The 12,057-nt window shown below is 51.2% G+C and overlaps 1 protein-coding gene across 1 annotated transcript in view; it reads left to right on the forward strand.

The window, feature by feature from the left end:
* Positions 1-202: 202 nt before the first annotated feature.
* Positions 203-12,057, forward strand: part of CACNA2D4 (calcium voltage-gated channel auxiliary subunit alpha2delta 4) — a 70,028-nt gene continuing 58,173 nt past the window's right edge. The window contains exons 1-6 of the mRNA XM_055579685.1: positions 203-348; positions 2,134-2,215; positions 3,493-3,609; positions 5,205-5,264; positions 7,072-7,234; positions 7,425-7,556. Coding sequence (XP_055435660.1) covers positions 203-348; positions 2,134-2,215; positions 3,493-3,609; positions 5,205-5,264; positions 7,072-7,234; positions 7,425-7,556 — 700 coding nt within the window. The remainder of the gene's footprint in view (positions 349-2,133; positions 2,216-3,492; positions 3,610-5,204; positions 5,265-7,071; positions 7,235-7,424; positions 7,557-12,057) is intronic.

The raw sequence follows: 12,057 nt of genomic DNA on the forward strand, positions 1-12,057 counted from the left end.
TCAGGTGGGGCCACCCCTCTGCGGGACAGACAGGGGAGCCCCCTCTTTACGCACAGACACTGCAGCCAGGACCCTACTGGAAGCTGGGGAACCACAGGCTTGTCCAGACCCAGAAGCAGAAGGTGTGGGGCCCTGTGAGGGGTCTGGGCAGACAAAGCTCAGGGTCTGAGGCTGCTCCCCAGCCTCATCCCACATGGGGACCATGCCTGGGCCCCCCAGCAACCACACAGACCCCAGCCCCATCCCTGTGACCTGGGCCTCCCTGCGGAAGACGGCGATCCTCCTGTGCCTGCTGTCCAGCACGTCCCTGTCCCCCACATGGGGGCAGGTCAGGATCCCTGTGGAAAAGTAAGTCCCGAGGCCAGCCCCCCGCCCCAGAGACCCTTTCCTCCCTCTCCTCCCCAGCCCATCTCAGTCCTCGCCCCCCTCCAGCTCCCCTGGGGCTCAGCCACCCAGTCCCCCTGTCCATTTCCCCTGTGAACTTCTTCTCTTCCCCAAACCTCTGCCATTTGGGGCCCCACCCCTACCCCCTCCCCAGACCTGGTCATGGAGGCCCCCATGACTCCTGGCACCCCCAGCACCTGCGGGGTGATCGCAGGATGAGCGGTTGGAGTGGGAGCCGAGTTGCTGGAAGTGACCATCAGGGTCCCCCAAGGATTTGCCAGGAAACCCACATCTCAACATTATGAGGGTAAACAGGCCTAAACTGACCACCAGCTTGTGCAGCCAGGAGTCAGGGGGAGTGAAGGGGGGTCCCCCGTTCCCTTTTTACACCTGTCTGCCTCCCTCTTGGCCCCAGTCCTACATTCTGTCACTAAGAGCAGCTCCAGGGAAGCTTCCAGTCATTCACAACTGTGTATAAGCTACTATGTGGCTCTCTAGGGGTGTCTGGTCTTTGGTGCTTAGTTCTGGTGGCTCCATTAAATCCAGTTCCAGTTGGGATGGGTGCAGAGCATCCTGGACTAAAAGGGCTGCCTGTTCATCACACCTGAGCCCAGCACGAGTCAGATTGCTGTCAGCCTTGGTCTTACAGAAGGGGGCCCTGCAGCCCACGGATGCCCAGGGTTTGTGTGGGGCTGAGCCGATCACGAGGTTTGCGGTTCACTGTCCCCACGGAGAGGGTCCCACCTCTACTTTGTCACCTGCCTGTGGCCCCAACCTCCCAGACACAGCCCAGAGGTTCGGCCTCTCTGCCTCACACCCTCCACCAAGGCTTTAGAAGAGGAGTCGTGGCCCCGGGGTGACCCTGCAAGGGGCAGCTGGAGGACAGCTGGCCGAGAAGCTGCATCTGTGCGCGTCCTCAGGGTCTCCCGCCCAGCCTGCCCACCCCCAGCCTCGCTCCCTTCTCTCTAGCCCTCGGGGTGTGGGGTTAGGGCTTGGATCCGGGTGGCCAGCTCTGCCCCTCAGCGGGGTCCTAGCCAAGGTGTTCTGATCATAGTGTAACTGTTGAGTCCTGACGGGTCCCCTGGGTCCCTGCCCTACAGGGGGTGGACTGTGTTGGTGTGTTCTCCTGGGTGTACGTCGGTGTGTAATTGTGTGTGTGCCTGTGTGTGTCCATATCTACGTGTATGTCTATGTTATATGTGTCCCTGCATGATAGTGTGGGTTTGTGTATGTGCAACAGTGGGTGTCTCTGCGTGTAGACACAGGCTTCCTGTGTACATGAGTCTGTGTGCATCTATCTGGGTATGTCTGCATGCATGTGTACATGTGTGTGCATGTGTGTGTACGTGCATGTGTGCATCTTTGTGTCTATGTGTGTGTGCATACATGTGTGTGCATGTGCATGTGTGTGTACATGAGTTAATCTTTGTGTCTCCCTGTGTGTATATGTGTGTGCATGTATGCGTGCATGTGTGTGCATGTGTGTGCAAGGGTGTGTGGATGGGTTGTGTACGTGTGTGCATGTGTACATGCATGTGTGTCTGCACACGCATGTGTGCATCTGTCTCTGTGTGTGCATGCATACATGCACATGTGCGTCTGCACATGCGTGTGTACATCTGTCTCTGTGTGAGCACGTGTGTGCATCTTTGTGTCTCCGTGTGTGTATGTGCGTGTGTGTGCATTCATGTGTGCGTGCATGTGTGTGTGAGTGCATGCATGCACACATGTACTCCTTCTGTCTGGCAGAGTGAAGCTGTGGGCAGACACCTTTGGCCGGGACCTGTATGACACTGTCACCAAGTACTCAGGCTCCCTCCTGCTGCAGAAGGTCAGTGCCACCCAGGGCAGCTGGGCAGTCAGCCAGGTGGTCAGAGCCAGGGACTCCGTCCAGGTGGGGAAGCAGGATGTCTGTGCTTGTGAAGGGCCCTGGGGGTCATCTAATCCAATCCCCATTTCAGATGGTGAAACTGAGGCCCAGGGAGAGGAACGATTTGCCCGAGACACAGAGCAAGCTGGTGGGATGTCAGCTCAGGGGCCAGGAAGCCAACACTGAGATGGGATCAGGGAACAAGAGGTTGTGGGGGTGAGGGACTAACGGGAGAGGGAGTGGGTGGGCCAAATGCAGGCCCCACATTGGGGAGCAGGGAGGGGCCAGTGGAGAGCCGCCCACTCAGTGCTCCACCCTGCCTGCCACGGTGTCCTGGCTGCAGGACCCCTGGGCAGGAGCTGGCCACCACCCCCCATGAGTAGTTCACTGCTCTGTCGATTAAAGATGACCCACCAGCTTCTCACTAGACCCCTCAAGCTCCAGTCCCCCTGGCATCGCGACTTCCAGACCATCACAAAGGAGGTTGCTACTGTCCCACTGCCCATGGCCGAGTGTCCATGTTCCCCATCTTATCCCCTCTGCAGCTTCAGACTGTTTCTTAAGCACTGCTGAAAGGAGCCTCTTGCTTTTAAGGTCATGCCTGTCCCCTCCGGCTGTCCTGGCCCCGGGCAGGTAGCAATGCCAGCTCCCCCCGACTCCCCTCACTCTCCCCACTGCCACACCAGCTCCTCAGCCAAGCAAGTTTCCTCTGATTTTCTCCTTCCTCTGACTCATGAGGGAGCTGGAGCCATGACTGTTTGGGGTAAAAGCCATGGACTTGCAGTTTGGGGAACTAAGTAACTCGTGCCCAGGTGGCTTCCCAGGGCCCAGACAGTGACTCAGCGGCCCTCTTAGCGCCCAGGCTCACTGGCCGAGGGTCAGGCAGTGCCCAGCCCTGCAGCTCATAGGCTGTGGGGGGCACACGAAGATCTCAGGCCTCGCAGCCCTGGAGAGCCATCCCTGGAGGCAGCATGTGGAGGCCCAGCCCCTGAGCAGCTATATTACCTCAGTTGAGTTTCACAACCTCTCTGGGCCTCAACCTCTCCCTCTGACGGATGTGAATCAAAGGACGTTTGATAAGAGAAGCCACTTGTCATCTGCAGGGGAGGTTTTGGAGGAGACAAGGCCATCCTGGCCCCGGTGTGGACATCCAGTGGGTGGGCGGAGACTGCTAGCCATCCGGGTGGACTTCTGGGTCCCAGAAAACAGGTGTGTGTCTCTATGTGTCTCCTGAACAGAAATACAAGGACGTGGAGTCCAGTCTGAAGATCAAGGAGGTGGACGGCTTGGAGCTGGTGAGGAAGTTCTCAGAGGACATGGAGACCATGCTCCGCAGGAAAGTGGAGGCTGTCCAGGTGCTCAGCCTGGGGGCTGGGGGTCCGCCCACCCCAGACACCAAACACCCACCCTGGGCCCTCCCACCCACATCACCTTCCGCCCTGTAGCTCTGTGAGCCACCAGACCCTTGTAAAGAGGAGGTGGGGTGGGGGCAAGGGGAGAGAGAGGAGGGCTGGAGTGGGTGCCCTGCCTTAGGGAACAGCGTCCAGGGCTGGAGGGTCAGCCCATGGTGTTGAGAAGGACCTGCATCATGATCTCAGGTTCAGTGGTGGGACGGGGTGCAGAGTGAGGGCCCAGGAGTCACCACTGAGTAAATGGTGGGTGAGGGCGGAGGGTGGGAGGACCATGGGGTGACTGACTGCCTGTGAAGTGAACCCCCTCCCCGCCCTCTCCTGCCCTCCTCCCCTCTTCCTCCCCACCATCCCCCTTCTCCCCTCCTCCCTTCTTCCCCTCCTCCCCCTTCCCTCCAGGGTCACAGCCACAGACCGTCCATGAGGGTGCCATGGGGAATCTCCTGCAGAGCAGCACTAAATAACCTTTGCCCCGTGGAACTTCTTCATCTTGCCCTCGGCCACAAGGGTTGGGTGCAGGGCAGCAAGGATTGCTCTGCCCAGTTCACAGGAGGATAAAGAGAGACCCAGAGGGTGGCAAATGATGTAAAATCCCATCTTCCTGGTAATAAATGCCCTGCTGTGTCTCTACTTCTATTTACTGCACCTTTTCTTTCCTTTATCTTTTTTTTAAGTTATTTGTTTATTTATTTGGCTGCACTGGGTCTTAGTTGCAGCATGTGAGATCAAGTTCTCTGACCAGAGATGAAACCCACGGCCCCTCTACCAGAAGCTTGGAGTCTTTACCACTGGATCACCAGAGAACTCCTCTTTATATTTTTTAATATATTTTATTTATTTTTGGCTGCTCCATGAAGCACGTGGGATCTTAGTTCCCCAACTGGAGATCAGCCCCAAACCCCTTGCAGTGGAAGCAGAGTCTTAACGACTAAACCCCCAGGGAAGACCCAATGACTTTAATTTTTAAAGCAGTGTTAGGTGGACAGCAAAATTGTGAAGAAAGCACAGAGTTCCCATTTACTCCCCTGCCCTCACAAACACAGCCTTCCCAGCTACCAACACCCCACCAGGTGGTGACCTGTACAGTCAACAAACTGACAGTGATGTGTCATTGTCACCTGAAGTCCATGGTGTGCTTGAGGGTTCACTCTTGCGGGTGTGCATCCCAAGGGTTTGGACAAACATATAATGACATGTACCACTGCCATAGATCACAGAGTAGTTTCACTGCCTTGAAAAGTCCTGCTGGCCCCTGGCCACGGCTGACCTCTGGGCTGTGTCCCCAGGCTTCTGTGTCTGACCGTCCCTGGAACGCTGTGTAGCTGAAAGGACCCTGGGTGTCGCCTTGCAGACTGGTTTCCTGTCCTGTGACCTGCATCTGCCTTTTGGCCACTGAGACTAGCGCTGCTGTGCACGTTCGTGTGCAGGCGCTGGTCTGAGTGTCTGTCCCCAGTTCTCGTGGGTGGACCCCTGGGAGTGGACCTTATGGGGTCCCCGGCCTCCTTTCCCCGCTCACTCTCCCTCTCATGTCCCCACCGCAGAATCTGGTGGAGGCTGCTGAGGAGGCCGACCTGAACCACGAATTCAACGAGTCCCTGGTGGTGAGTCCTCCTGCCCCACAGCCCTGGGAGTTACGACAGCTAAAGTCCCGAAGCCCTTCAGGCTGGATCCCCTGAGGACAGGACATGGGGCGAGGGTGGGGGGGTGCCGGAGTCCAGCCCCGGTGGATCCAGGGAATTCAAAGCGGGGACGGCGTCGGCAAGGATCAGGAAACAACTGCTTAATTAAACTTTAATTAAGGATATAAAGAGTAATAGAATAAGGATAGCTCAGTGAGGAAATTCAGTGGAGAAAAGAGGCTGAAATAAGGATAGCTCAGTGAGGAAATTCAGTGGAGAAAAGAGGCTGAATAATTCAGCCAGAAGGTGAGAGAAAGAACGACATGGGGAGACCAAGTTTCGGTGAACAAGGCCTGCACTTTATTTTCCAAAGTAGTTTTTATACCTTAAGTTATGCATAGAGGATAATGGGGGAAGGGGTAGAGTCATGCAGTAAGCCAGGCTTTCTTCCTGCAAACTTATCATATGCAAAAGTTTAGGTGATTTGCATCATCTTCTGGCCCAGAGGCCTGTTAACATTTTAAGACCCTTTCTTCAGAAAACTTATTTGTCTCTAAAGATAACTAGTCAGGCGCCACCCTCCAAAAGCATTAAAGTTGCATTCCTATAGGGCAAAGGTGTGGTGGGCTACAACAAGAAAAAGAATTAACTCAAGGGTCCAAGGTTACAAACATTAAAACTACTACTTACACCAATCATATTAATCAATACACTGCCAGGGACACAGCAGGTAAGGGATATGGAGACTTAGCAGCAAACATTGGCCCAACAAGTGAAAAACCCTTCACCAATACAATTTCTAATCAATCTTTTAACTACTCAAAGGAATCTCTGTTTAGACAGTTTAAAACATCTCTTGCCTCTCACAGTTGGGAGGCTCTGAACAATCACATGTGGCCAGAAAAACCTCTTCAGGCAGGCTAGAGGATTTCCAAAGGAGTTTGTAGGTTGAAACACTGTCACACCCAGGAATTATTAACTGGAGCTGTAAGCTAACTCTTTTTTCAGAGAGAGGTAGTGGGGGACAGCGCCCCCCCGTAAAGTCAGAGGTGTAGGTGAAAGCACAAAGCAGAAAGTAGGCAGACTCTGGTTTTGGGGGTACATGCTCAAGAATTTCCAGGGAGACTCCTGAGGCTTGATCTTGCCTTTGCGTATGCCAAGCCTCCTTCCTCATGACCTTTGCCACGGGCAGAGCTCGCTCCCCGCAGAGGGGGAGAAGCCCAGCATCGTCTTTCAATGCATGCAGGTATGTGTGGACCTGAGGGCTGGTTCTGAACCGCACAGGTGTGTATGAACTTGCAGGGTTGGTTCTGAACCACACAGGTGTGTATAAATGTGAGGGTTGGTTCTGAACCACACAGGTATGTATGAACCAGAGGGTTGATTCTGAACCACTCTGAGTCCTTGAGGAGCCATTTGCAGCCCAGTCCAGGGCCAGACTGCAGGCTGTCTCTTCAGAGGGAAACCCCCTGCAGGGACCCTGTTCTGGGTCCCAGGAGCCCTCCCACTCCCATTAGAGCTCAGGGTGCTGGTGGGGGCACCTCCATCTGTCCACCTCCCCTGAATCTGTGTCTGCCTGTCTGTCCCAATGCTGGCTGTGTCCACACATCAAGCAAAGTGGGGACTGAAGCCATAATCCAGACAGTTTACTTCAAAACCCGAAGAATCAACCATCAAGTCCAACTGTTTGAAACTTGCCCCAAATCAGTGGTGGCTGGACTCCTCAGTCCACGTGGATGCCATTCCCGTCTGACCCTCTCTCACCCCCTGTCCCTCTTGGTCACCCTAGTTCAACTATTACAACTCCGTCCTCCTCAACGAGAAGGACTCGAGCGGGGCATATGTGGAGCTGGGGGCCGAGTTCCTCCTAGAGGCCAACGCGCACTTCAGCGACCTGCTGGTGAACACGACCCTGAGCAGCGTGCAGCTGCCCACCAATGTCTACAACAAAGGTGCCCACCAGACCCCCCCACTCCGGGAGCAAACAGGGCCCCCGGGTCAGGGGACAGTGAGTGTGGGTGTGGATGGCATCGCTGCAGGCTGCGTGCTTTCAAGTGTGTGCTTGTATGTGCACGTATGTTCAGCAGGTGAAGACTGATTTCATCTCTCCTGTTGCCCCCCCACCAAAATCTCACCCTTCAGACCCAGATATCTTGAATGGAATCTACATGTCCGAAGCTCTGAACGCTGTCTTCGTGGAGAACTTCCAGAGAGACCCCACTCTGACCTGGCAGTACTTCGGCAGTTCCACAGGGTTCTTCCGCATCTACCCAGGTGAGGACCCAGGGAGGCATCTCCACAGTCCTCTAGGCTCTGTCTCTGGGAGCAAGGTGATGCTGCAACCCAAGAAGCACACTTTCAAGTGATAACTGATGAAGGGATGAACCAACTATGCCGTTGGACCCCTCGGAAAATAGCCAATCAATGCCCACCTGGACTCTGGTCCTGCAAGAAGCATGTGGGAGGTGGAAAGAAGGGAAGGGCCAAACAGTTCTGACCTTCAGAAGACTGCATCCTCGCTGGAGAAATGGGGCAAAGTCCATGTTCAACAGCGGGAACGAGGTTGAATTGGCTAGTGTTCAGCCCAGCAGACAGCAAGGGAATCTCCCTGGTCTACTGACCAAACAGAAAACAGAAGCCCCTCTACAAGGTCTCCAAGAGCTCTGCCTTCTGTTACTTCTCATTTAAAAGGATTCACCTCCATAGCTCACACCCACTCTTATTTTAGCCCCCTCTCCAGAAAACCTTGATATGGCCCTGTTTTGTGAGACAAGTGTTACTCCCTTAATCAATAGAAATTGACTAGAAGACAGATAAGAAATTCAGGCAAGGCTTTAAATTTGGGTCCCCGGCTGCAGCAGTGGGGAGCAAGAACAAAACCCAGGTTCCCTTGCTGGCTCCCGCGGGCGATGAGCTGGTTCCTTTTATCAGGGTGAGGGTAGGGGTGTGTCCCAGGGTTGGGCTGGAGGGGTGCCTGTGTGGTCTGCCCACACCTTGGTGGAGTTGAGTGCAGGGGACGTGCGCAGTGCCCAGGTTTTGCTCTCAGTTCTTCAGAAGTGGCAGTTATGTTTTTGGTATTTTTATATCTTGTTGTCCATAATCTGCCTCAACTGCACACATGTGCAGTTATTTTTAGTCTATGGTTGCTTTGTATTTTGTTGCTCAAGGAGACGTTCATCCAGGTATAAGCCCTTCAGCCAAGGGTCCCAGGTCCCCAGCCCCAGCCTGTCCTGAGGGTCCTAAGGATGGTTCCATTCCCCCAGGGTTTCTCTTAGGAGGAGTACAAAACAACCTGAGCTCACGGCTTCCCCAGGGTGGACCCTCCCATGAAAAAATCATGTGAAAGTATTAGTCGCTCAGCCGTGTCCAGTTCTTTGCAACCCCTAGACCGTAGCCGCCAGGCTCCTCTGTCCATGGGATTCTCCAGGCAAGAATACTGGAGTGGGTTGCCATTCCCTTCTCCAGGGGATCTTCCCAACTCGGATCAAATCTGCCTGCACCTGCATTGCAGGCGGATTTCATCCAGGCCACCAGGGTCACTGGTCTCACTACCCAAATCCACAACAAGTCATTGGTTCTTTTCAGTTCTCTGGAGCCTCAATGGGCAAGTTCATCCCTCTTCTGTGGAACAGCCCTTCAAATGCTTGAAGACACCTCCCATGTCCCTCCTGCCTTCCCCAGGGTGGAATTCCTGCTGCATCAGGGCTCCCAGAGCCGTCAACTTGTCTGCAGACACAAAGCTTGCCCGTTTTTGTCCTGGGTTGTTTGCTGTTCTTGTCACTGAGTTCTCTTTACAGTCTGGCTTTTTCCTTGCATTCCACGGATTCCCTTTGCACTCTATTCACTGTGACTTTTGACCCGCAGAAGTCTTTGTCTGTGCTTCTTGGTGTCAGGGGAGTGTTTTAATGTTGTTTGCTTCTCAGTATTTTTGAATTCTCCTGTGAATTCTTCTTTGAACTTTTAGTAATCTAACAGTGTGTTTTATAATTTCCAAATATATGGGGATTGTAGCTTTATCTTATTATTATAAATTTCTGATTCAGTTGTTTGCAGTCAGAGAACATGGTGTATATAATGCTGATTGTATGAAATTAGTTGGGAGCTAGTTTAATAGCTTAATATGTCATCAGTTCAGTTCAGTTCAGTTCAGTCACTCAGTCATGTCCGACTCTTTGCGACTCCATGAATCGCAGCACTCCAGGCCTCCCTGTCCATCACCAACTCCTGGAGTTCACTCAGACTCACATCCATCGAGTCAGTGATGCCATCCAGCCATCTCATCCTCTGTCGTCCCCTTCTCCTCCTGCCCCCAATCCCTCCCAGCATCAGAGTCTTTTCCAATGAGTCAACTCTTCTCATGAGGTGGCCAAAGTACTGGAGTTTCAGCTTTAGCATCATTCCTTCCAAAGAAATCCCAGGGCTGATCTCCTTCAGAATGGACTGGTTGGATCTCCTTGCAGTCCAAGGGACTCTCAACAGTCTTCTCCAACACCACAGTTCAAAAGCATCCATTCTTCAGTGCTCAGCTGTCTTCACAGTCCAGCTCTCACATCCATACATGACCACTGGAAAAACCATAGCCTTGACTAGACGGACCTTTGTTGGCAAAGTAATGTCTCTGCTTTTGAATATGCTATCTAGGTTGGTCATAACTTTTCTTCCAAGGAGTAAGCATCTTTTAATTTCATGGCTGCAATCACCATCTGCAGTGATTTTGGAGCCCTGAAAAATAAAGTCTGACACTGTTTCCACTGTTTCCCCATCTATTTCCCATGAAGTGATAGGACCAGATGCCATGATCTTCGTTTTCTGAACATTGAGTTTTAAGTCAACTTTTTCACTCTCCTCTTTTACCTTCATCAAGAGGCTTTTTAGTTCCTCTTCACTTTCTGCCATAAGGGTGGTGTCATCTGCATATCTGAGGTTATTGATATTTCTCCCAGCAATCTTGATTCCAGCTTGTGCCTCTTCCAGCCCAGCGTTTCTCATGATGTACTCTGCATATAAGTTAAATAAGCAGGGTGACAATATACAGCCTTGACGTACTCCTTTTCCTATTTGGAACCAGTCTGTTGTTGCATGTCCAGTTCTAACTGTTGCTTCCTGACCTGCATACAGGTTTCTCAAGAGGCAGGTCAGGTGGTCTGGTATTCCCATCTCTTTCAGAATTTTCCACAGTTTATTGTGATCCACACAGTCAAAGGCTTTGGCATAGCAAATAAAGCAGAAATAGATGTTTTTCTGGAACTCTCTTGCTTTTTCGAAGATCCAGTGGATGTTGGCAATTTGGTCTGTGGTTCCTCTGCCTTTTCTAAAACCAGCTTGAACATCTGGAAGTTCATGGTTCACATGCTGTTGAAGCCTGGCTTGGAGAACTTTGAGCATTACCTTACTAGCGTGTGAGATGAGTGCAATTGTGCGGTAGTTTGAGCATTCTTTGGCATTGCCTTTCTTTGGGATTGGAATGAAAACTGACCTTTTCCAGTCCTGTGGCCACTGCTGAGTTTTCCCAATTTGCTGGCATATTGAATGCAGCACTTTCACAGCATCATCTTTCAGGATTTGAAATAGCTCAACTGGAATTCCATCACCTCCACTAGCTTTGTTCGTAGTGATGCTTTCTAAGGCCCACTTGACTTCACATTCCAGGATGTCTGGCTCTAGGTGAGTGATCACACCATCATGATTATCAGGGTCATTAATTATCTTTGTTGTACAGTTCTTCTGTGTATTCTTGCCACCTCTTCTTAATATCTTCTGCTTCTATTAGGTCCATACCATTTCTGTCCTTTATCGAGCCCATCTTTGCATGAAATGTTCCATTGGTATCTCTAATTTTCTTGAAGAGATCTCTAGTCTTTCCCAACTGTTGTAAATATTCTACATGTGCTTGAGCAGAATATGGATGCTTTAATTGTTCAATAGAAATTCTGCTCACATCATTAGATGAAGCTTGTTAATCGTATTATTTAAATTTCCCATGCCTTTACTGATTTTATGTCTGCTTGCTCCTCATTAACCTTTACAACACGCTTTTTAAGTCTATTTCATCTATATTCATAGAGAGATTAGTGTGCTCTCGGTTGGTATATGCCTGATATCTATAATTTTCCATCCTTTTACTTCCAATCTTCTATGTCACTTTGTTTTAGCCATATCTGTTGAAAATAGCATATAGCTTTTTAATTTTTATTCAAACTGACAATCTCTTTTACTATTTGGCAAGTTAAGCACATTTTCATGTATTATATTGATATATTTGGACATGCTATAATCTTATTTTTTAGATTTCTCCTCCTCCTTTTGTTTTTGTTTCCTTTTTGCTTCTTCCTTTCTTTTTTAATGATTTACCTTTTTTTCATAAATTCTCCCCCTCCAATTCTTTTTCTTCCTATCACTTCTGAACTTCTTCCTGTTTCCACTTAGTCATTAGTCCTGAACGTGTAAAAGGGATTTATCAGGCACGTGTAACACAAGGTTTTACAATTAAATCATATTTTACCCTCTTCACAGTCAAAAGAGCACCTGAGAACTCTCCTGCTTACATCTCTGCCCCCACCCTGACTTCTTAATCTCCCCAAATTAGATGCCTTTACTGTTATCTGGTACAAATATCTCATGTGTGTTCCCGGGCCTGTCCAGATTCTAGGAAAGCAAGGCCATAGAAATGAACATCTCTCCCTCAAGAAGTGTAGGCGAGCAGAGCTCTTTATTGAAGAGGGACTGTGTGCAGCAGGGCGAAGGCAGGAAAGGCTTCCAGCTCCCTGAGGGCGTT

Source organism: Bubalus kerabau, chromosome 1, assembly GCF_029407905.1.
Source record: "Bubalus kerabau isolate K-KA32 ecotype Philippines breed swamp buffalo chromosome 1, PCC_UOA_SB_1v2, whole genome shotgun sequence".
Taxonomy (NCBI): Eukaryota; Metazoa; Chordata; class Mammalia; order Artiodactyla; family Bovidae; genus Bubalus; species Bubalus kerabau.